This window comes from Camelina sativa, chromosome 11 (assembly GCF_030686135.1).
Source record: "Camelina sativa cultivar CO46 ecotype springtype chromosome 11, ASM3068613v1".
Lineage (NCBI taxonomy): Eukaryota > Viridiplantae > Streptophyta > Magnoliopsida > Brassicales > Brassicaceae > Camelina > Camelina sativa.
The window spans coordinates 4,621,986-4,644,857 of record NC_141890.1 but is presented as its reverse complement, the minus strand read 5'-3'; the positions used below and the strand labels follow the sequence as shown (position 1 = coordinate 4,644,857).

General features: G+C 34.8%; 5 protein-coding genes and 1 pseudogene across 5 annotated transcripts; 4 read left to right on the top strand and 2 right to left on the bottom strand.

Annotated features, from left to right (window-relative positions):
• Positions 1-168: 168 nt before the first annotated feature.
• Positions 169-3,002, top strand: LOC104721711 (gamma-glutamylcyclotransferase 2-2). The gene is made up of 9 exons (XM_010439755.3): positions 169-656; positions 1,259-1,371; positions 1,497-1,573; positions 1,692-1,748; positions 1,829-1,885; positions 1,976-2,016; positions 2,126-2,197; positions 2,295-2,374; positions 2,630-3,002. The coding sequence occupies exons 2-9, from the start codon at positions 1,263-1,265 to the stop codon at positions 2,818-2,820; spliced, it is 684 nt and encodes a 227-aa protein (XP_010438057.1). The 5' UTR covers positions 169-656; positions 1,259-1,262; the 3' UTR covers positions 2,821-3,002.
• Positions 3,003-3,045: 43 nt separating this feature from the next.
• Positions 3,046-5,529, top strand: LOC104721710 (proteasome subunit beta type-6). Its single transcript, XM_010439754.2, has 8 exons — positions 3,046-3,451; positions 3,622-3,698; positions 3,923-3,978; positions 4,085-4,157; positions 4,662-4,773; positions 4,911-4,984; positions 5,068-5,142; positions 5,240-5,529. The coding sequence occupies exons 1-8, from the start codon at positions 3,349-3,351 to the stop codon at positions 5,369-5,371; spliced, it is 702 nt and encodes a 233-aa protein (XP_010438056.1). The 5' UTR covers positions 3,046-3,348; the 3' UTR covers positions 5,372-5,529.
• A 176-nt stretch (positions 5,530-5,705) lies between these two features.
• LOC104721709 (AIG2-like protein C) lies at positions 5,706-6,986 on the top strand. Its single transcript, XM_010439753.3, has 5 exons — positions 5,706-5,873; positions 5,978-6,050; positions 6,229-6,321; positions 6,414-6,497; positions 6,586-6,986. The coding sequence occupies exons 1-5, from the start codon at positions 5,746-5,748 to the stop codon at positions 6,733-6,735; spliced, it is 528 nt and encodes a 175-aa protein (XP_010438055.1). The 5' UTR covers positions 5,706-5,745; the 3' UTR covers positions 6,736-6,986.
• Positions 6,987-8,209: 1,223 nt separating this feature from the next.
• On the bottom strand, positions 8,210-9,199 carry LOC104721706 (uncharacterized). The gene has a single exon (XM_010439750.3). It carries the CDS (start codon positions 8,979-8,981, stop codon positions 8,415-8,417), a length of 567 nt encoding a protein of 188 aa, XP_010438052.1. The 5' UTR covers positions 8,982-9,199; the 3' UTR covers positions 8,210-8,414.
• A 3,092-nt stretch (positions 9,200-12,291) lies between these two features.
• Positions 12,292-14,904, bottom strand: LOC104783771 (uncharacterized; annotated as a pseudogene).
• Positions 14,905-20,466: 5,562 nt separating this feature from the next.
• LOC104721707 (uncharacterized) lies at positions 20,467-21,550 on the top strand. Its single transcript, XM_010439751.2, has 2 exons — positions 20,467-20,804; positions 20,882-21,550. Exons 1-2 carry the CDS (start codon positions 20,637-20,639, stop codon positions 21,434-21,436), a joined length of 723 nt encoding a protein of 240 aa, XP_010438053.1. The 5' UTR covers positions 20,467-20,636; the 3' UTR covers positions 21,437-21,550.
• The last annotated feature ends 1,322 nt before the right edge of the window (positions 21,551-22,872 follow it).

The window sequence follows — 22,872 nt, the reverse complement described above, 5'->3', positions numbered from 1 at the left end:
TGTTGACTTATAATGTTTAAAAAATTAATTAGCATCCAATTTTATTATCTATGGCTTCCTAATGTTTTTCCTTTTCGTTTCGATTTATATTAGGAACTTTTTTTTAGATTTTGTATATTAGTATTGAGTTTCCATAATAAATAAAACAAAATCAATTTCAATAGGAATAGAGATTCCTTATTTTGAGGATAATTTATTTTTGTTTGGGGAAAGGCCAGAAACAAAGCGTCTTCACCGGCCAGTCACGTGACGAATGGAAAACAGAACAGACAAAAAAATCTGAAGAACTCAAAAAAAACATGCGTGGCATGAACATTACATACGGTTCGGTCTCTCCATCTCTCTTTCTATAAATGCTCTTCTTCCCACACATCGCCTCCTCCTCCTCATCAGAACACATCTCGAGAAGCAGTAGAGAGGAAGAGTCTCAGAGAGAAAAGGAAGGAGAAAGGAGCTGAGTGGTCTCATTACCATTACCAGCTCCGTACGAACCTGAATACGACGTCGTTCCTTCGACCTTTTCTCTGTAATCTCTCCTCCTCCTCCTCCTCCCACGAGTTTCTCAGCTTTTCTCGGATTATCTTAGTCTAACTAAAAGAGGAGATCTTGTCTCACGGTGGGATTCATTTTTCTCTCCACGCAGATCGTGCTCCAGGGTAAAAAGTTTTGATTTTTATTCTTTATTCCACATTTTGGTTTAGGTAGCTTCTGTTGCCATCTTCTCTGTGTTGTGTTTATGTTTATTGAAATCCAAGGAAATGTTCTTACTGTTCTGTTTTGATTATACGATATTACGATATATTGCACCTGAATAGAAAAAGCCAATCCCTATTTCCCTTTCTTTCTAGAATTTGGGAACACATGTTTACTAACTGGGTTTTGTCTTGTGTTCCAAATGTTTGGTGATTCATGTCTTCCTTTTACGGTTTCACCTGCACCATTGCTATAGAAAACTCATAAGCTTGCCTAGAAATTTTTCCTCTCTTTGCAGATTGAAAGAAAAAATAAAAAAGATGTCTTTGGTTTTCCTGAGCTGTCTTGGACAGAACCCCCAAAACTGAGCTTATCTATTGACGTTTAAAGATGAATTAACACTTGCAACACTGGTCCATTGTGATTTGTCTTAATTGTTCGCTTCACATGTGTTTTTAGCACATATCTTCTTGTCTTTACATGTTGGTCCATTTTTCTTTGGCATTTACCTCCACAAAATCTTGATTTGTGTCTTAATCTTATATTTTGTCCTTATTAACTGCAGAAAAATGGTGATGTGGGTATTTGGCTATGGCTCTCTTGTGTGGAACCCAGGATTTCACTACGATGAGAAAGTGTTAGGTTTCATCAAGGGATATAAACGTGTATTTGATCTTGGTATTTACTATTCTTTTGTTGAGATAACAATTTTGTCCCCTTGCTTATTTTGATTGATTTATCTCTTCTTCCCACTATTGAAGATTGATTGATTAATTCTCCTGTGTTTCAATTTGACTTGGTAGCTTGCATTGATCATAGAGGTACACCAGAACACCCTGCAAGAACTTGCACACTCGAGAAAGCTGAAGAAGCCATATGCGTAAGTAGCAATTCTTACGTGTATATGATATAAGGATCTTAGATTCTGTTCTTGAGGCCTGCTTACTTACTCATACATTCTTCTTTTCTTACTAACAATCCAATATTTTTCTTGACAGTGGGGTGCTGCATTCTGTGTCCGCGGTGGCCCAGAAAAAGAACGTCTAGCTAGGGAGGTATGTTTTGGCGTCTAAAAACTAGATCGCATGATGTATTATGTTCATGCTTTTGTGTTGATCATTCTATTTATGCACAGTACTTGGAACGTAGAGAGTGTGAATATGATCTCAAGACATGTGTAGACTTTTACAAGGTGAGTCATGACATGCCTGAATCTATTGAATAAGCCTATTCTATTATGCTCCTAATTGACCTGAAAATTTTCTTCTCTTAACTTACACAGGAAGATGATCCCCTGAAGCCAGCTGTAACTGGAGTGATAGTGTAAGTTACTTAGAGGCTGTTCTCACATCCATAGCGCAGTATCTTTTACATTTCTTCTACAAGTCTTTGTGTTGTCATTCATCATGAATACATTTTTTGCAATCTTCAGATTCACGTCTACTCCAGACAAGGTCTCCAACAAGTATTACCTTGGACCTGCGCCATTAGAAGACATGGCAAGGTAGACACTTATTATAGCCTCCAGACCAACTTCTGTTCTACAATATATTTGCCAGATTCTTGTCCTCACATTAGCATGTTGTTTTGTGTATCCAAAGACAAATTGCGACAGCCAATGGACCATGTGGTAACAACAGAGATTATCTATTCCTGCTAGAGAAGGCAATGCACGATATTGGTTAGTCCAAGCTCCCTTTGTCTTCCACAACATGATTAATAATTATTAAGGGCTCGGGGTTTGCATTTGAACAGTTTTGTTTTAAGTCTTTAGGCGAATTGAACATTAATAATCACTTGTAGTCTTAAAACTACGTCTGCTCAAGCTTTATAGTCTCTTATGAGTCGAAGGCTCTGTCTGAACTTGAAGGTTTAAAAGAGAGACTCTTTTTTTTTTTTTGATACGTTGAGCTATTTTGTTGTTGTTCTTAAACAGGGCATGAGGAGGATTATGTAATAGAGCTGGCAAACGAGGTGAGGAAGGTTCTTGGAGAGTCCTCAAAGAAGAAGGTGTCACCGGTGAAGGAATCAAGAGCGAGCCGTGTAGCTAACAAGTCAAAGAGTAATGTCCCCACGGCTCATCAGATACTTCCTCATCATCCAGAAGCTGTTGCCACTACAATATAGCTCTCTTGTTGTTTCCTTCTTAATTGGCTTTAGAGACGAGTGAAATCAGGCCGTTTGTTTTCCGAGTAGAGAGAGGTGTTGTAGTCTTTTGTGTGTTTGAAACTCTGTTGCGTTGTGTGTTGTCCTAACGAGTGTACTTTTGCACCTTTTGAAGAAAATAAGACTATTGTTGAAAACAAAAAGATTGAACCAATTAAATAAGTCACATTTTCAACAAAACAAAAAATACAAAAACCTTTTAAAAAGTTAAAACAGAAAAATAAAAATAAATAGGGCTATTACGTATTGGGCTTGTATTTGGAAGGTCCATGACAACAATTAGATCATGGGCTTTTTACGTAAATCACGACCTTTTATTTTTATTTATTTTTTAAAGTAAAAAAGAGGCTCGACTTGGGGTATAAGCCAGTTCTTCTTCTGCTTATTCAAGCTTTCGTCTTCTCATCAGTCATCACCGTAATCTGACTCGCAAAACTCTCAAAATCAGGCGATTCGATACGTTAATCAGAAGTTTCGATATCTACAGCGATGGATCTCAATCTCGATGCGCCGCACTCCATGGGGACGACCATCATCGGCGTCACTTACAACGGAGGTGTCGTCCTCGGAGCCGACTCGCGTACCAGCACCGGTTAGATTTCACCCTTCTCTACTCTTCTAGGGTTTTATTCCATGTTCGTTGAGCTTTGTTTTCTGTTTCAATTTGGAACGGAGAGTAAGTTGTAATCGATTCTTCTGTTTGGGAAATTTTGAGAAAGCTGATGAAATTGGGATCTGTTTTTGAATGAAATACTCGCGCAGGGATGTACGTAGCGAACAGGGCTTCTGATAAGATCACTCAACTCACTGATAATGTCTACGTCTGCCGCTCTGGATCGGTAATAACCTCTCGCTTTGTTGGATCTATCTTTAGGGATTTCAATTTTGTTTTTGTTTGACCAATTCTGTGGTGACTGTTTTGCTCGCTAGACTTCTTTTTGAAACTCTTTTGCTTGCTGGGTTTCTTACTTGGATGTTTTGTTGTTCAAGATTAACTTGCTATTGGGTTATTGAAGATGCATTTTACTGATTACAACAAGCTCTCTTCTTGTTCCCTTTGCAGGCTGCTGATTCTCAAGTTGTCTCTGACTATGTTCGCTACTTCCTTCACCAGCATACGTGAGTGTTTCGTTTGTGCCTTGATTCGACGAAACTAGACGACTTTATACTTGTGTTAGCTTATATATCTGGAGATTAAAATGATACGTTTGCTTTTGGTTTGCAGAATTCAGCAGGGGCAGCCTGCAACTGTAAAGGTTTCTGCCAACCTTATCAGGATGCTCGCTTATAATAACAAGGTACAAGCTTGCTTTAAAGCTTGCAGTTTCGTGTGGTTTTCTTACCACCAACCTAAACTCATAGTAGTGGGGAATGTGAATGTTCGAGAAAACCTGCTCTGCAGAATCACTGATAATTTTTGTTTGGAAGTTTGACCTTGAGATACATGAAAACTTGCTTATGTTTTATATTTGCTTTATTATAACTGAAGAAATAGATTGATGTTACATCTCAAACCTAGCATGCTAGAATTTATGAATCTCTTGTTGTTCGTAGTGTTGGTGTAATGGTTGTCCTCTACTCTGAAGAACAAACATTTTTTATGAAAATCTAGAAAGTTTCTGTGTTATTGCTACTGTATGCAGTGCTCCAAGACATATATGCATTCTATTGTGTGTATATATATATATGGTACAATCTCAGTTTTCTGTACCCTGAATCTATCCAGTGTGGTATTGTACGGTCATTCCTTGTTTTGATGAGATGGATTGTTAACTGACACACTGTATGTCATTGTTGGGCAGAACATGCTCCAAACTGGTCTCATCGTCGGAGGATGGGATAAGTATGAGGGTGGGAAGATCTACGGGATTCCACTAGGTGGAACTGTAGTGGAGCAACCTTTTGCCATTGGAGGTAAAATCCATATTATTATGTGTCTTATGACCTTTTGGTTTGAACGTAGCTGTATTCGATTCAGTTGTCATTACTATTTACTTACTATAATACTTGGCTTCTGTTAACAAGTAGTAGAATTGTGTGTTTTTGTGTAGGCTCTGGTTCGAGCTATCTTTACGGGTTCTTTGATCAGGCCTGGAAAGAAGACATGACCAAAGAAGAAGCCGAGGTAAGTATCATTATATCTCTGCTTTTGCCAAAATCTCGCAAACCCTATTTGTTGTAACTGGTCCTTGCTATTGTATTTTGCAGCAACTTGTTGTGAAGGCGGTATCACTAGCCATCGCCCGTGATGGAGCCAGTGGAGGCGTTGTACGAACTGTCATAGTAAGTCATCTCTCTGACCAAAATTCTCGGAAGCAAGACTTATAATCTCTTGGATGGAACGTAGTTAACAAAAGTACTTTTGTTGTTTTTTGAACAGATCAACTCAGAGGGAGTCACGAGAAACTTCTACCCTGGGGACAAGTTGCAGCTTTGGCACGAGGAATTGGAACCCCAAAACTCACTCTTAGACATCCTGAACGCCGCTGGTCCTGAACCAATGGCCATGTGATCAGCAAGGATCGATCATTATCTTACTCGTGGGCAAACATTTTTAGATAATTTCATTACAATTTCCAGTGTCTTAAAAAGACTTTAAACGCTGTTGGAGGTTCTTTTGTAATGACCCGATCTGTCTTTTTTAAATGGATATCGTGTTTCTTATGGCTATGGAGGTTTTAATTTAATTCCTCTGTTCTGGAAATTGATTTTTCAGTTTGTTAATTTTACGAAACAAGACAAACTAATTATATGATGAATAAATAAATAAAACATAGTTAATTACACAATTTTGTGTGCTTGACACGTGGCCGGACAATGGACACTTGAAAATTTTTCTATGTCTCAGTCGCAGGAACTGGACGGAGTCGGAGAGGCAAGAGCAAGATGAGTATGTTGTCAAGGGGGAAAGCTGCTCATGATCTCTTCGTCTATGGCAGTCTCCAGGAACCCGAAGTCGTTAACGCGCTTCTCAATCGCGTCCCTGACCATGTCTCCGCCGTACTCTCCGGCTTGTGCGTTTCTATTTATCTCTTTCGCACCCAATCTGTCTTGTCTAATTTCATTTTGTTTTGGATCCAATGGATGTTTGATTAACGGAGATTCTGGGAACTTTCAGCCACAGGTTTAGACTCAAAGGCCGTGTTTATCCAACAATTCTACCGGACGGTACCGGAGAAGTCACCGGAAAGGTTCACTTGTTATCCCTAATCTCCATTGTTCACATATTGGACAAGAGAGTTGAAATCCATAGAGAAACGTCAAGGCCGTTGTTCTTTGTGGGGAATTGTTAGGCTGTGTACACTCTTGATTTTGAGGTTTATCAGAAAAATTTGAAATTGAAGTACTGTAGTGTGTTTGTTCTTGTAGGTGCTGAAGGGAATCACAGATGATGAACTGAAAATGTTAGATGAGTTTGAGGATGTTGAATATGACAGAGAGGCTGTTGAAGTGGTGCTGACGGTATAATTAATGTTTTGATCGGAACAACTTATTCTTTCTTACATATTGGATTCTGATATATAAACCTCTTGATGCTCTTTTGTCATCTGCAGGATACTTCAGAGAAGCTGCAAGTCGAAACATATGTATGGAAGAACAAAGATGACCCGGATCTTTATGGAGAATGGGATTTCGAGGTTTGAAAAATCTTATATTATATGCTTGCTTCATTACTTTTAGAATGTGAAAGGTTTCAATCTTTATATAACATGTTAACTGTGTCAGGAATGGAAACGACATGACAAGGAAGGTTTCGTAACAGCGACCAAAAAATTTCTGGAAGATAGGAGATTACCAGAAGCAAAGACAAGGATTGACACTTTCAAAACATTCTTTAAGCAGGATTCTGAGAATGGGAAACCTCTGGGTTCTTGATGATACTCTCTCTGGTCTAACTTCTATGTCTTTTGGGTACTTGCAATGATATTAAAGTGATTGCCATTGCTTCACTTGAAATAAGAATTGTGGATCAATGCTTCTTGGGGAATTATATAAAAACAGAATGTTCATGAGTCTTTTGCATGCAGCTACTAGCTATACATGAATGGGCTCTCTGCATTATCATGTAATCAGATGATTTGTAATTTCATTGAAGCGTGACTGTTTTTTGTTTTGTTTACTTAAAAGGGAAAGGGCCTACAAATGACTGATGCCTTAGAAAATAAGCATTTCCGTTGTTTCTCTAATTGTCTTTTAGCTCATAACTTTGAATACCAATCTACTTAAACTTAAAGGCAAGCAGTACTAAACTATGAGTCATGGAGGTACAGTCACAATAAATTTTGTAAGATTCCGAGGCCTATGGTTTTGTTCATGTTAAATTTCCTGCTGGATCTTGCTGTCTTTTTTTTATATAACCTGCACTTCCTTCAAGTTGCTCATATGATCACTAACAGTATCCTCGAGATCAGGTTCAGGGAGATGATTACACATGTATTATTGGGTGATTGCTTTGGATGGGCGTTAAGTCTCAGGGTGCAGATGTCATGTGGCCTTTCCGTTTTATCAGATCTCACTGCTTAAGCTTTGACTTTGACCACCCCTTAAACCAGGTGGGAGAGAACATAAACATATCATTCCATGAATATCTCCTTCTATCTCTCTCTCTCTTAAATCTTGATTGATTTTGGGAGGATACCAAGATCATTCCTTTTTGATTGTGCCGTACTCTGTTAGGGGATTAATCGTTAATTGCATGTGAGTTCAATAATGAATGGTACTTAGTTTAGAGCAAATGTGTGTGTGATGCTATGATTCTGTTATTATATTCACTAATTCAGATACTTATTATAGCATTAGTTTCGGTTGTAAAAGCATAGGATACTGTACGTTGTTAATCTAAATTGTTAAACAACCACAGTCTCCACTTGATGATTAAAAAGTACATTGCCGTAGGTACTCATCTTTTTACACTATTTTAATTTCATGTTAGTTACTCTATTAGACTATTTTAAGTCTCTAATTACTTGGCATAGCTGCAACATCAATACACATGGGTAGTTCCCGGAAAGAACGTAGGGTGCATAGATATAGACATGAACCTTTTGCTTTTTCTGTAACAAGATTCGATTGGGGACCTAAAACTGCATATGAATAGCATAATGGTCAAGTGTAAGTTAAGCGGGTATCGAACTTTTGGGATACTCGAGTTTACGCTGTAGCCACGAAAGTATGCTTGCACCACAATACTGGGTTCATACTTTTAAATTGACTTGGCATTCTGGGCGGATGTGGGTTTGGTTTCCACTTAAGAGTTAGAGGACAAATGCAGATGTCGAAAAATGGATCTACTGGTGAACAAGAAGTTTGAATCTTTACCTCCCTGGTTCACTTTAGGGCAGAGAAAGAAAAAAAGAAACAGAGAGGTTTTCATTGTTTGGTCTGTTTCAATGATCCGTTTGTACATTCCATTATTCAAAAATCTCTCTATCTCTCACTCTTTTTCTCATTGAAGTTGCATAGTACACAAAGTCCAAATCCCCAAGGGAAAAAGGGGGAACATGGGGAAGAGGAAGAAGAATGGATTAATGTAACAAGCAAATGAAAAACAAAAACTATCTGCACATGGGGCTGTGAGGTTGATGAGATGGAGTCCTAGGGCAATCAGAAGGATGACGATAACTCAGCACTTCCTCAGTCGTGGCATTGAACCTGCACTCCTGAGTGGTCAGGTATGCATCATTCTTGCTGTCCTCCATTATCTTCAAAATGCTCTCGAACACAGCAACTTCACAAGGAATCCTCAAGATACCAGCTTGTTGAAACCCAAACTCTTCTTCTGCTTCACGCAACAACACGTGAAAAGCTTGGTGGCTAAGGTAGTCTGTTGGTATCTTGTATCGCTTCTCCTCCTTCCCCACCGAGACAGCTAGGTAGCCTTTAGGAACTGCTGTCGTGTCTGTGAAGGATAATGTCCTCTTCAGAAACTTGATGCTCTTGCTTCCGCTTCCGCTTCCACTTCCACTTCCATTGAGGTTGATGTTGATGTTGTTGTTGTCATCTACGCTGTCAATCTTGTTGTTGTTGGCTTGTTTTGAAGCGTGTGCGACTTTTCGCCATTTCTTGAGGATCTGTTGAAGCTTAACGATCTCTCTGATTTTGTTCGACTTCTTGGCTTCCATGGTGGCAGAAACTGAAGAAAGACGAAATGGCGCTGTGCTTGGTGTTTTGTATAGCTATCTCTGTGTGTTGTGTAATGATAGAGACATGGTGGGTTTTGGAGATTAGGGAGATATATAGAGGTGCTGATGACATTTTGGAATCTTGTTTTAATTATTTAATAGATTAGTTTTGAAATTAAATGTTTAAAAATATTCGACTAATCATATGCTTTTGGTTTTCTTAATAACCAACTTGAAAACCTCTCGTTACACATCTTGTTTGACCTTCTCTTAACTTAAGTCTTTATTAAGCCCATGTTTGTTTATGCTTTTGGGATTGCGTTTCATATTAGCAATTACACCACAATTGTTTTGTTAAAAAAAAAAGATTTAGATGAAGTTTACTCTTTAAGCCATTTTATCTTCGTAATACTGATTAAGAAAACCAAAAAATAGTGAGCGCAAGATATAATATATACGTAATTGTAGATGTTTTTTATATTTATATGTAGAGGATACTGGCTCTTTCGGTTTATTCATTTTTTCCACAGAGAAGACAGGTAAAAGTTTCTATCTCTTACATCTTTTAAATAAATATGAAAATTAGATATATGTTCTACCACATATATAGGAATCTTTATAAACGATAATATTTTACTTATCGTGAGTCTATATACTTTATGAATAGAAAGCTAATAGTAAAAGAAATAACTTCGAATGTAAGAAAAGAAAGTGAAGTGGTAGTGTTGTACTGGTGTGTGTGAGAGAGAAGAGAAACATGAAACATGGGGAAGGCTTCAGTTTCCAAAGCAAAACGGCTTCACAGTTCAGTTCACATGAATCTAAGAATTGGATCTCCTCCTCACTTTTTCTTTCTTTTTCCAACAAAATATAGTAAAGTATAAAAATTAAGTAAAGTAATACTTTTTCCTAATTTTAGTATTAGCGACAAAAATAAATTACTTTTACCGACGCATCTTAGAAGTTCCCCATTCGAACATGGAGGACCGTGCATGCTGGTTGAAGGACTTCAATTTCCACGTCACTGTTCGTGCAGTTTCGGGTTTTAATCGAACCACCCCATGTGAACCCTTTATTTTTTTACTTTCTAGATTTTAATTTACATATAGTGCTATTTATTTCTCCAGATCCGATCATTTTTTTAGTTTAACGTTTTGTATACAAGTGTGTGTTTGTGGGTGTGTTTTTGGGCATGGCTTCATAAATGTGATTATAATAAAACTAGAGTCTTAAGAAAGATAGTTTTTCCAAGTAAATCAACAAGATTCTAAACAAAGAAAATTCGAGAAAAAATAATATATGAAAATAATGATTGGTTACAACGACTAAATCATATGTTTTGAATTATATACGAATTGGTTTAATTTCTTATGATATCAACAATAAAGTCGGCTTATTATTACATAAAATGCATAATAAAAAAGGTTGACGCCGATTTGATAAATTAAGAAACCTGTTTTTAATGCCTTATTCAATATTATAGCATTGAAGTTTTCAGACTGGCGATCGTTGCATGTGCTGGTGATGAACTAGCGGAGAAGCAATGAATATATCGGCAAAAATTACGCATAAAGCATGGAATATTATTTTATGAACGTAAATAATATTATTATTATATATATATATATATATATATATTCTGTATTGAGTTCAGATTAGGCTAGATTGTATAATTGGAATTACAGATAAAAATAATGAAAGCCCAAACTAATAACTATAAATTTGTGGTTCGTCTACAATCGTTATAATGCACAACGATATTATTGACATATTTTACTATTTAGCAGGATTGACAAAAAAAAAACTATTTAGCAGTAGTTTGCTTATTGTCATCCGGTCTTGTGTTGTTTTTATTTGATCATTATTATTAGAAAACAATACAAGTCGTAGTAGCACATAAGACTACGCAGGGGCGGATCCACCTTGATCAAGGGTGGTGCATGTGCACCATGTGAAATTTATAAATTTAAGAATTTAAATACAAATTCTTAAGGTTAAACTGGTTTAATGGTAAGACTGCACCAGATTAGAAAATAAGGTCTTGGGTTCGATATCCTCTATGTTCCACCTTAATAGTTTTTTGTACCTGGTGTCAAGTTTGGCTAGATCCGCCACTGAGACTACGTACGTAGATTTTAGTGCTGTCAAAGATGCAGTTGAATATGATGGGTGTAACAACAACTATATATTAAAAGTAAGGTGATAAATATTTGTTATGTGTACTGTTGTGTTTTGGTTTTCTACAACTCGCAGACGAACATATTCGGGTTAGACAACGACACATATCATATATTTTATATATTATATATGAGATTCAAAAATTTCAAATGAATGAATTAAGTTTAATCAACCGGTGGGTCAACTGCTAGAGAAATTAGCATCGTCCACCGATTTTTTTTCCCCGTCGTAACTGCTATCCACGAGACCAATTAGGCCACCAATCCACCATATACTTTTTAAATATTAAACAATTTATCATTACATGATTCATACGTAGTGGCCCGTACAACATGGCCTATATCACAATACACGTTCTTCTTTTCCTTGTACGCATTAGTAAATAGTTTTTAATAACGTAATGCTTAGAGTTTAGCTGCTCCAAATTCAAAAGATTAATAATTACTTAGTTCGTCATTTTATAGAATCAATCACATGAATTCTGTTCTTTGGAGGGTTAATTAAGTAGGTTTGTAAATCCGTACATTTTCCATGATATTAAAAGAAAAATGTAGACTAATGTTAATGAAAACTAATTTAGAGTTTATGTTGTAAAGTGGTACTAACCACCATGAAGAAACAAACAGAAATGATTGAGCCCAAATGAATAATAGAGAAAATGTACCTTAATTAAAATTAGAAAAATTAGCTGGCAATTATGCTCTGATCTTTCTACGTGCCATAAATCAATAATGATTTCCATGATTGTTATTGGTCTAAGATGATTTATTTCAAAAATATATTAAATCTCTTTATAATATGATACACATTCTAAATTCCGTTTGTTAATTAACCTGATCATGCATTTGCCTTCGCTTGATCTGATTTGATTTGCTGTTACAAAATGGATAAATGTGTCCAGAGATCCATTTGCCATCACAAAATGGATAAGGTCCAGGTGAAGTGACATTAATGTAGTTGTAGTGGCAGGAAGTAAGTTCATTTGTAGAAGACATCATCATATCAGGGATCGAGTCCCGCTTCCTCTCAGTGGCGGAGGCAGAAAAATTATTCATGGGTGTCATAACTCATAATATTTTTCTCAAAAAAATATAGATTATGATAAAAAAAAATGTTATTACAAAAGTTCATTCTAAAGATGAATCCTACGCTCACTCATACTTTGGAAACATTTAATCACTGTTTCGTTTGTCACAGTGTCAAATACCTGTTTTTCAATAAAGCAAACTAGACAATCACTAAAAAATGTATCACAAATACGATTACGTGAAGCTGTCTTCACAATGTTCATTGCAGAAAAACATCTTTCAACGGTTGCGGTAGCAACAGGTAGAATCAAGGCTAGCTTCAAAAGTCGATAAACCAAAGAATGAGAAATATGTTTCTTTGTCTCCACCATCACACGAGCTAGATCACCAAGACTTTTAAGATTAGAAAACCTTTCATCTCTTTGCACATTATCAAGATAGATGTCAAGTTGATGATCAAGAGATACACGCTCCACAAAACTAAAGTCATCTGGATAAAGCTCAGCCATTCTCACCAACATTGATTTATTAAATTGCCGAAAAGAATCCACCGGACTTAAGGATGCAATGCAAACAAGTAGTTCTGAATTTACCTCGTCAAATCGATCATTGAACTCTTGAAGTTGCATATCTAAGACAGTGTAGAAACAATCTACCTTATAGTGATGCAAGTTGCTTATGTTGGTCTTTTTCCTTGGCCTTCTTGAATCAACAAACTCTTCGTCCATATTAAGCACTTCAGTATTGTTTTTCTCACCAAAAGAACATACTTTAGTAAGAAAATCATCCTATCCATCATCTCTAAGCTTCTGCAGTTGTCGCTTAGTAGATGCCACTAATGAAATAGCATTCAAGATATCTTGATCTCTTCTTTGTAAAGCCTTGGATAAGCTATCAGTGAGCCCCAAAATATGTAAGGTTAACTGGAGATAGAAAGCAAAATCAAAGGTATGAAAGTATTTGAGGAGGCCATATGCTTGTCTCCTTTTGGTTGTGTCTACGCCCTCATCCTGAATATATTCAAGAACCTCAATAATACAAGAAAACAAATCAACAAGCCGTAGTAAAGTCCTATAATGTGAACCCCAGCGAGTATTTGTAGGCCGTTGAAGTGAAAGCTCCTGATTTAACCCAGTTCCAGTCTTAATATCACCATTACTAATCCCTTCTTCAATTTTTTTGCGATAGCTTTCCCGAAGCATGTCTTTTCTCTTGCAAGAAGCCCCAACCACATTCAATAAGAGAGAAACCATATCAAAAAAGTCTCCAACTTCAAAATGTTTTTTTGCTACCGCCACAACAACTAACTGCAATTGATGGGCAAAGCAATGAACATAATACGCTGAACTACTTTCTTTCAAAATCAGTGACCTCAATCCATTGAATTCTCCTTTCATGTTGCTAGCTCCATCGTAACCTTGTCCTTTCACCTTTTTCAAACTCAATCCATGTTTGGCAAACAAAGAATCAATAGCAATCTTCAGAGATAAAGAAGATGTCTCCTTCACATGACTAATGCCAACAAATCTTTCTTTTACTATTCCATACTTATCAACAAAGCGAAAAACCACAGCCATCTGCTCTTTGTCTGAAACATCAGCTGATTCATCTACCAATAAGCCAAAGACATCGTTACCAATTTCTTGGATAACAGATTTAGTTACTTCTTCTGCAAAGCAGTGCACAATATCTTTTTGAACTGGAGGAGATGTCATCTGATTATTTTTAGGAGCATTCTTCAACACAACTTTTCTCACAATCTCATTTTGGCCAGCAGTATATTTGAGAAGCTCCAAAAAATTACCTTTATTTGTTGAATCTTCTGTCTCGTCATGGCCACGAAAAGGTAATCCTTGATGTAACAAATGTCTAGAAACATCAATTGAAGCACTCAGCCGAACTCGATACTCATCTTTCATAACATCAGTTTGCTTCTGTAAAGCATGTTTGATAGACTGACCTTGTCTCATCAAGGCATCACATTTATTTTTGGAAATGCTGTGAAAACTAGTATGATCACCTACATGCTTAGTAAACCCATAGGTTTTATTCCACCCACAATAACCAATCGAAACAAAAGCATCACTCCCACCTTGTTTCTCAGCTTGATCTTTGAATAAATAACAACACAAGCAAAAAGCTTTTTCTTTTTCCACACTATACTCTAACCAATCACTTCCATATTGATCATACCATTGTGGATTAAAACGCCGTAATATACCTCCTACAATAATTTGTTTAAAATTATGATCACGAGGTTGATAAGGTCCTCTTATCAAATATCTACGTCTTATCTCCTCTCTTTGATTAGGATGATAACTTAGAATGCTTTTTCTTTTAGCTGGATCCCATGGCAAGTCATCCGAATCAATGTTGGGTGGTGGAGATTTTCTTTTCAAAAATCTATCAATTGTATTGCCTACAAAAAATACACAACCGAACAAATTATCTATACATGTAACATGTTTGCGTAATTATTTGTACAAAAAAATCTAACATACAAGTAATGAAATAAATTTTTGTTACGTTCTAACTAGGTAACAAACTAACAATAATAAATAATAATTCATGATTCCATTCCCACTAAGATATCCAAGAGAAAAACTATTAAGCAATCCCTTCTATTTTCACAAATCCAAAATCGTGTATAGTATTTTAATTACTTAAACTAAACAAAACAAAAAAATCTTATACAAATGAATTAACTTACGATTCATAGTTTTCAATCTGCTTAAGCAAAGATGATGATGGAAATTGGAAGAGGAAGACTGGAAGACTACGCACGATGATGATGGAAGAGGAAGAGTCCAAACTTTTGTTAAATTAGGTTTTTTTAATCAACTTATTATTATGTTTAGTCATACAAATATATTGGATTAAGATTTTGTTAAAAGCTAAGTCCACCAGTTTGCCCAAAAGCCCAATGACCATATGTTAATATTTATTTAAGGGTGTCAACAAAATTTCATAGGGGTGTCAAACGTAACTTAAACATATGCGAATTAATTATTTTCATAAAAACTCTTCTAAATTTTATAATTTCATGGGTGTCATATGACACCCCTCATTCTTCACTGTCTCCGCCACTGCTTCCTCTCATCGGCATAGACCGTTATATATCATACTCTTTTTTAACAGTAACATTCGATTAATTCTAACACTAATAGTTTTTTTCAAGAAGAAACAAAAAAAATCACAGAAAATTCAATGAATTAAATTGCTGAAAAATTAAGAAAATTAGTTTTATATTCCTTTTTAAGTAGAATTAAAGACCTATTAATTTGGTTTTAATTACTATTAAAAATAAACCCCCTATACAAACATATCCATATAATCAAGGCCTTTTGCTGTTAAGTAAAAATGGTAATCAATAGTGAAGAGACGGTAACGAGATGTACCGAGTACCAATTATCCACTCAATTTTGTTGCTAAACAGTTTTTAGTTTATCACATGTCTTTAGTAGTACATCAGTAAAGAAACTAGGCCTTGAAGGTTGAAAGAAGAGAGAATGATCCTTTTTCTCTTAACTGATATAATTGAAACCCACGTACGCCTAATTTTACAACTCTCGAGCCCAAATCATCTTGTATTTATATTGGGCTATACTATACGGATATCAACATACGTTTCCACAGATATTTTTGAAAGTGGAGGATTAGCTCAAATGGTACCAAACCAAAAAGAGTCGTCTCTGCAACTGCAAGTATGTCGGCGTGTGTCGTCAAGTCTCCAAAAGAAATGATAGAATACGTCACTATGATAACAGCAAAAATGGACCGAGCAAATGAGCAATATGAAATAGACTTGAAGACCATAACCTAATTACCTTTTATTAAAAAAAAACTGTCTTCTGTATCTTTCAGTGAGGTTTATCTCCAAGTTTTCCTCTCTTTCATCATTTTTACGGTGACGTTTTTGTATGATCTAAGTTTCTTCTAATATGTTACTAGTAACTACACTATACTATTGATATTGAACGATATAATAGTTTGATTTTGGTGCCTTGTGATTCAAAATATGAAGAAATTTTCATACCAAAACTATTCCATGAGATATTGCACCGATAACTCGCTTTTGAGGAGTTGTTTTCTATTTAATGTACAAATAATTTCCACACAGAAAAAGAAAAGGGTCCAGAGAGTTTCCGGTTCTTGTTTTCTTTTGTATACTAACCTTATGATAAATAAAAAAATCTTGCTTTTTGAGCTTCATGACTTAAAAAAAAAATTGGAGTCGTCCAAGAAAGTTTCACTATTACTCAAAAGCATTACTTTTTAAAATTGGATTCCACAAATGAGAGCATATATTTCCTTATGTGGGAAACAAGATTCAACATCAACACCTAATAACATGATGTCGGATCTGTGGCCAGTGACCCAAAGAACACTGACAATCAAAGACAACTTTCACATTATCGTTTAAGTCGATCTCCGAGCCAAAAGAAGAAGAAGAGAAACTATATATGCACCAAATATTAAAATTAATAGCTTTTTTTTTTGAAGTGTATCATGGAATTGTTATTAGGGTCGATACTACTGGTGCATACAAATGAAAATGGATTTAGCAACTCTTCCCTTGAATTCAACGTTGGTAATATGATTCACAGCGTCTATATATCTAAGAAGGTTTATGTTGTTTTCAGATGAGTGTAATCGACGCTACAACAATTTTTGACTCAATTAGTCTTTTTTTTTTTTTTTTTTTTTGTGTTTCTTTCCGTTATAATTGGTTATCTTTAAGATAAGAACACTCATAAAAATAAAACGAAAGGCGTCTAAAGTCCTCTCAGAATATAAATGCACTAAATCATCACTTTGTTGGTATAAAACGATGTTTCGGAGCACATTGCTTATGGGATGAGAATTTGTTTAGTGAGGGACAAGTATTATAAAAAGTAGTGTAGAACCACACATATTTTAGTACTACACATGAAGATTTATTCATTCACGATGATTTATTCTGCAAATCTTCGAATCTGATGTGCACTAAAAATTGAGAGGTATTCTTATGCTCTACTATTGATTATTTATAGACATGTGCTATAAACTTTTGTTCTAAACATGTGTTTCTCTAACAGAAGAAAAAACAAAACGTACATAATAATATATGTAAAATTTTAAATTTTCTATAATGTTTCCTATTTTTAATAATTTCTTATATGATGGCCTTTCCTCCTATGGTTCTTCTACGTTTGTATTTAGCTTAAACTCTGTATATATAAAGATTTTTTCGTAATAAAGAAAAGTATTGTCAACAAACATACATGCATCTATATATCGGATTTGAATTCACAAATCGACATAGCAAAACTAATATAAACTAGTGTAGTTATATATATTTTACTACCATAATAACACAATTTTCATTATTAAGTATAGTAAGTACTAATATTTATTATGTGGTGTGTAACTAGACTTCACGTAGCACAATTTGTTAGGACGGGATATTTTTTGAAAAATATTAGGTTCAGCTCTAGGGGTGAGTTTTTGTATTCACCCCTTTGCCTCCAATCAGAATGTTCTATCTAATATTTTATTTAAAAAATAAATCAAAATTAAATTAAAAAGCAAAACTAATTAAAAAAAACAAATTCTGTATACTTTTATTTATAGAAAGTTAAATATTGTCTTGGTTTAGATTTTACAATTAAACGAGGTTATATATCGGTTTCGATTTATAAATGAGAATTAGAGTTTAGATTTTATAATTAAAACGAAATTATATGTCGGTTTGAGTTTACAAATGAGGTGGTTAGGGTTTAGATTTTATAATTAGAATAAAATTATATGTCGGTTTGAGTTTACAAATGAAATGATTAGGGTTTAGATTTTACAATTAGAACGAAATTGGTTTACAAATGAGATGGTTAGGGTTTAGATTTAACAATTAGAATGAAAGTATATGTCGATTTGGGTTTACAAATGAGATGGTTAGGGTTTAGATTTTACAATTATAACGAAATTATATATCGGTTTGGGTTTATAAAATAACGGTTTAAGTTTTTAATTTTATAATAAATGTGTACAGATTTTATTTCTTTATTTTATAAAGAGACGAAGAAAGAAGTTCACCTCTAGGGTGACTTTGTGAAAAAAGTGACCCATTAACCTATATCAACGTCAAACACCCTGAATGATATGGATCTTAACTTGTTAAAACACCCTAAACTTGTTCAGTCACAACTCACAAACATTGATTTGAGCACTACGTCCAATTAATAGCTAAAAACAACAGGAGCCAACTTGGTTATTCAAAAAATTATAATACTCAATAATCACTAGTCCATTTAAAAGCATTAAAAAAATCAATATACTGCTCGATGATTGATCTAGCTTTTCAAGTTTCCTTTAGTTGTAACTAATGAGGATATAAAGGAGCACTATAAAGTTTTGAATTATACAAAAGGACTAGAAATATGAATCAAGCCTCACTTCCCGTCCAAGAACGTCACGACCAAAGCTTAACAGTCTTAAAACGATTATTGTATCTCTATTATATTTTATTCTCATTTTGATTCGTCAAATATATAGTAAATTAGTAACGACAGATAAAAAAAAACCAGTCGATCATCTACGCAAAAATACTTTGCAACAGAATTCAAATCATAACCACACGCATGGATAAAAGACAACCCGACCCAGTCATCAGGTTGATTAATAAGACTGACCTCTTTTTCATATTTAAGCCAGAACAAATCTTGTTTAAATAATTCATAATATAGGGTGAACGAGGTGTATCAGGTGAATAAGAATAATGATCGATCAAATGAACTATCATGAATCAAATAAATGTTCTCATTCATTTCTGCGTTAAAAACAAGTGGAAAAAGAAAAATTCACGAGATGACACCAAAACCCGAAATCACTAGGATTCTCTGAATAGAGATAAGTTAATGTGATTTGTGGAGGTAATAGCAAGGATTCCAACGTGTGGGAAGATAAATGAGTGAAACACACAGAACCAAATAAGCTAAGTGACGAGGGAAGCATGACACTTATCGGTGATGGTTAAAGGTCGGCCTCAATGTCTTGTCTTATCTCATATGATAAGGACTTATTACGATCACTCACGATATATATACCTGTTTATGGTCCTCGTCAGATTTCACTCATTTTTCTCTTGGGATACAATGCCAGTTACGTTATTTGCAGTTTTTTAAGTGCTCCATTTCCGTAGTATATATTATAAAATGTAAGATATATAGTGTTGAATTTATCAAAACTAGTAACTAGTAATTAGTATAGTGTTGAATTTATTTTATGGAGTAATTTTTATCGATGTATCATATATGTCGCACTCGCACACGAAAATAAATCTTTGCGGTTTTTATGAAATTTATTTTAATGTGTGTTGGAAGTACGTTCTTAAATCTGTATGTAAGCTTAATCGATTTTATTTTTTTTATCATTAAAATTATACTGTTTTCTGTTAAAAAAGAATATATGAAAAGTTTATCCAAAAATTGAAACTTTAAGATACAGCAACACTACATTTGCTAGATTCACCAGGTATTTGGAAAGAGAATCCGACTAGTAGTTTCAAACTTTTGAAGCTTTTTGTTTTTGTTTTTTCTTTTTGCTATGAAAACTTTCGAATCTTTATCGTACATAACATGGTATACGTGTCAACATGCATGTAATAATGTAGACATACATCATCTATATCGTTTAAAGAATCTATATTATAATAGATACATTAATAACATAACCAGAAGAATAGTTCATATATTAGAAATGTGAAGTAATTAAGCTTAGTGTTGAGGTTAGTAGACGAAAAAATCGAATAGTAAAGTAGTACGAGTAGCTAATCTTGTAAATTTATTTGCTATGCTTTAAACTACACTAGTATAACTAAAACATAGTTAATTATTATGTAGTTTATTCTATAATACTACATTACTACATATATATACAGTACAACTTTGTAAACATCCATTTATATAAAACAAAAACGCAAAACATTTATTTTGTGAGAGACGGATTATAGACTATATCATATATTAACTGACGGACCTACTACATATAGACCTTTTCCAAAGTATAAATGAGTAGAAGAAGAAAGAAATAATAGAAGATAGAAATCAAAAGCGTGCAAGAATTACAAATAGTATCATGGGCTCAGCTAGATATCACTTTGGGGTTTGAAAACTAAACAAACAAGCGTAACAATGGCGAACAAAAGGACAAAATATGCCACGGCATCCCTCTCCATCCAACCCGCGTACCTTTATGTCTTTTCTCTAGTGTTTTTTTTTTTCTTTCTAAAATTCATTATCTTTGTTTTTTTTTTTTTCGGGTTAATGAATTTATTTTTTTTGGTTTACGATCGTTATCATTTTTCTTATAAATAGGGACCTTTTCTTTTCCAAACATTTCAATAAGTCACACATTACACACACACACACACAAAAAAGGGAGAGAAAAGTTCGATAATTTTGAAGTTGTAGAAATGGAATGGAGAGAATGTTATTTAGATGTGATCTTGGTGCCGCTAGGGCTAATGGTATATGCAGCGTACCATGTTTACTTGTGGCACAAGTTACGCACGCAGCCTCTCACCACCATCATTGGGACTAACGCTAGAGCACGCCGTTTCTGGGTCGCTTCCATCATAAAGGTAGCCTGATCAACTTCTTATATAAACATCTACACAGAAATATATGATTTTTTTTTTTAAATGTATTGCTTAATTAGGACAACGACAAGAAGAACATCTTGGCCGTTCAAACGCTGAGAAACTGCATAATGGGGTCGACTTTAATGGCAACAACATCGATCCTGCTCTGTGCGGGTCTAGCTGCAGTTATAAGCAGCACATACGCTGTGAAGAAGCCTCTAAACGACGCCATTTTTGGAGCTCGCGGAGAGTTTATGGTTGCTCTCAAGTACGTCACGATCCTCACCATCTTCCTCTTCTCCTTCTTCTCTCACTCACTCTCAATTCGCTTCATCAACCAAGTCAACATCCTCATCAACACTCCTTTTCCTCCGGAGGATTTGGAGGACGAGATGATGATGACAGCAGAGGAGTACGTGGCGGAGTTGCTAGAGAGAGGGTTTGTTCTGAATACTGTTGGGAATCGGTTGTTCTACGCAGCGCTGCCTTTGATGCTTTGGATTTTTGGACCGGTGCTTGTGTTTTTGTGCTCTGTCGTGATGGTTCCTCTTCTTTATAACCTCGATTTCTTCTTCTTCGGTAAAGAAAGAAGAAAAATCGATAAAGATAACTCTTGTTTTGGATCTGTGTAGAATGGAGCTTTTCGGTCAGTAGAACAACTGAACAAGTGATTTGTAGTTAAGTGATACTATCGTCCTATTGGTTAAGGCCAGAACTACTGAATTGCATGACGAATTTACATGGAAGTTGCAAATTTCGAAGATTAATTTTACGTTTTAATTTTCGATCTTTCGATTAAAAAAAAAACTAATTATCTAAAGCTAGCATACTATATATATGCGTGGTAGTATAATAATATATCATATATTGATTAGGGATTGCTGGGCGCTAGATGATGGAAGCGTATAATGACAACTTTGAGATATCATTTTGGAGTAATGTGTTTTGTGTGGTGAGTGATATGTCACGTTTTGTGGTTTAATGAGCGTTATTATTGGCACTTCCATCTGGGTGACTTTATAACGTATCCATATCGATCGCACAGCTCTCTTGGTATGTACGTTATTTTCTGTTTGTAATTTACTAACTTTATAATGCATGTGGCATACGTCGAGAAAGCAATGGGCCAAAGAATGTGATGTTCACATTTGTTCCGTGCATTAGTATCTTTCTTAATAATTAGTTATATAATTGTATGTATCATAGGAACTGTCGTCACGCGAGCCTATATAATCCTCCCAAAGACAATATATAAATTTTAAATTTCACCTAACACGGTTGTTTTCCTCTGCCTAAGATGAATGATCACAATGTTCACAACTCGTTAAGAGATGTCAATTCAGATTATAATGATAGCTAATTATATCCTAGTATGAGTTTGGAATCCCATGTGAGTTCGCCTAAATTCAAATTGTATTTGTTAACAAACTCTTTTGTTTTAATTTTTCATGCATTTACAATTTTAGGTTGCATTCGGTTTACAAAAAGCTATATATACTACGAACAAATACAATGAAATTTAGCAATGGAAATTTTCGTAGTTAAAAGTTTATTTTCGTATCTCAATTTTGAAAAGTTAATCGACATGAGTGACTAATTATAACTTTATACGTAGTTATCCGTTACCAACTTAGCTACGGATTGGGTAATACTCAAATTTCATGAATATAACCAGTAATTTGTAAATGACCATTTAACCATGAGATAACCAGTAAGTTGATTGAGTAATAGAAAAAAAAACAGAAGAGAGAGTATATATATGGTTATGATGAGACCAGAGAAGCATATGTCAATTTTGTCAACCATTGCATAGAAGAAAAGACAGAGGATAAAACAGAGAAACTATGTGAAGATCATCAGATTAAGGCAATTGAAGAACTAAAACAAAAACATAAAGCCAACGATGAGATCAGATGATAAATTACCTCAAAACACAACTAAAGAAGAATACAGTATATCTAATGATTATCATTGATATCTTAAAATTTATAAGAAATCATAGCTAAGACAGACTATGTTCTTCCCAGATTATTTTTTAGGGAAAACTTAGAGGAGCAGCAAGAACTGT

Excerpts from the sequence above, each read along its gene's own strand:
- LOC104721711 (XM_010439755.3), top strand. The coding sequence starts at position 1,263 with ATGGTGATGTGGGTATTTGGCTATGGCTCTCTTGTGTGGAACCCAGGA. Across the intron at positions 1,749-1,828 it reads AAGAACGTCTAGCTAGGGAG|TACTTGGAACGTAGAGAGTG; the intron begins GTATGTTTTGGC and ends ATTTATGCACAG. Across the intron at positions 2,375-2,629 it reads GAAGGCAATGCACGATATTG|GGCATGAGGAGGATTATGTA; the intron begins GTTAGTCCAAGC and ends GTTCTTAAACAG.
- LOC104721710 (XM_010439754.2), top strand. The coding sequence starts at position 3,349 with ATGGATCTCAATCTCGATGCGCCGCACTCCATGGGGACGACCATCATC. Across the intron at positions 3,699-3,922 it reads ACGTCTGCCGCTCTGGATCG|GCTGCTGATTCTCAAGTTGT; the intron begins GTAATAACCTCT and ends TTCCCTTTGCAG. Across the intron at positions 4,158-4,661 it reads TGCTCGCTTATAATAACAAG|AACATGCTCCAAACTGGTCT; the intron begins GTACAAGCTTGC and ends ATTGTTGGGCAG.
- LOC104721709 (XM_010439753.3), top strand. The coding sequence starts at position 5,746 with ATGAGTATGTTGTCAAGGGGGAAAGCTGCTCATGATCTCTTCGTCTAT. Across the intron at positions 6,051-6,228 it reads CCGGAGAAGTCACCGGAAAG|GTGCTGAAGGGAATCACAGA; the intron begins GTTCACTTGTTA and ends TTGTTCTTGTAG. Across the intron at positions 6,322-6,413 it reads CTGTTGAAGTGGTGCTGACG|GATACTTCAGAGAAGCTGCA; the intron begins GTATAATTAATG and ends TGTCATCTGCAG.
- LOC104721706 (XM_010439750.3), bottom strand. The coding sequence starts at position 8,981 with ATGGAAGCCAAGAAGTCGAACAAAATCAGAGAGATCGTTAAGCTTCAA.
- LOC104721707 (XM_010439751.2), top strand. The coding sequence starts at position 20,637 with ATGGAATGGAGAGAATGTTATTTAGATGTGATCTTGGTGCCGCTAGGG. Across the intron at positions 20,805-20,881 it reads GGGTCGCTTCCATCATAAAG|GACAACGACAAGAAGAACAT; the intron begins GTAGCCTGATCA and ends TTGCTTAATTAG.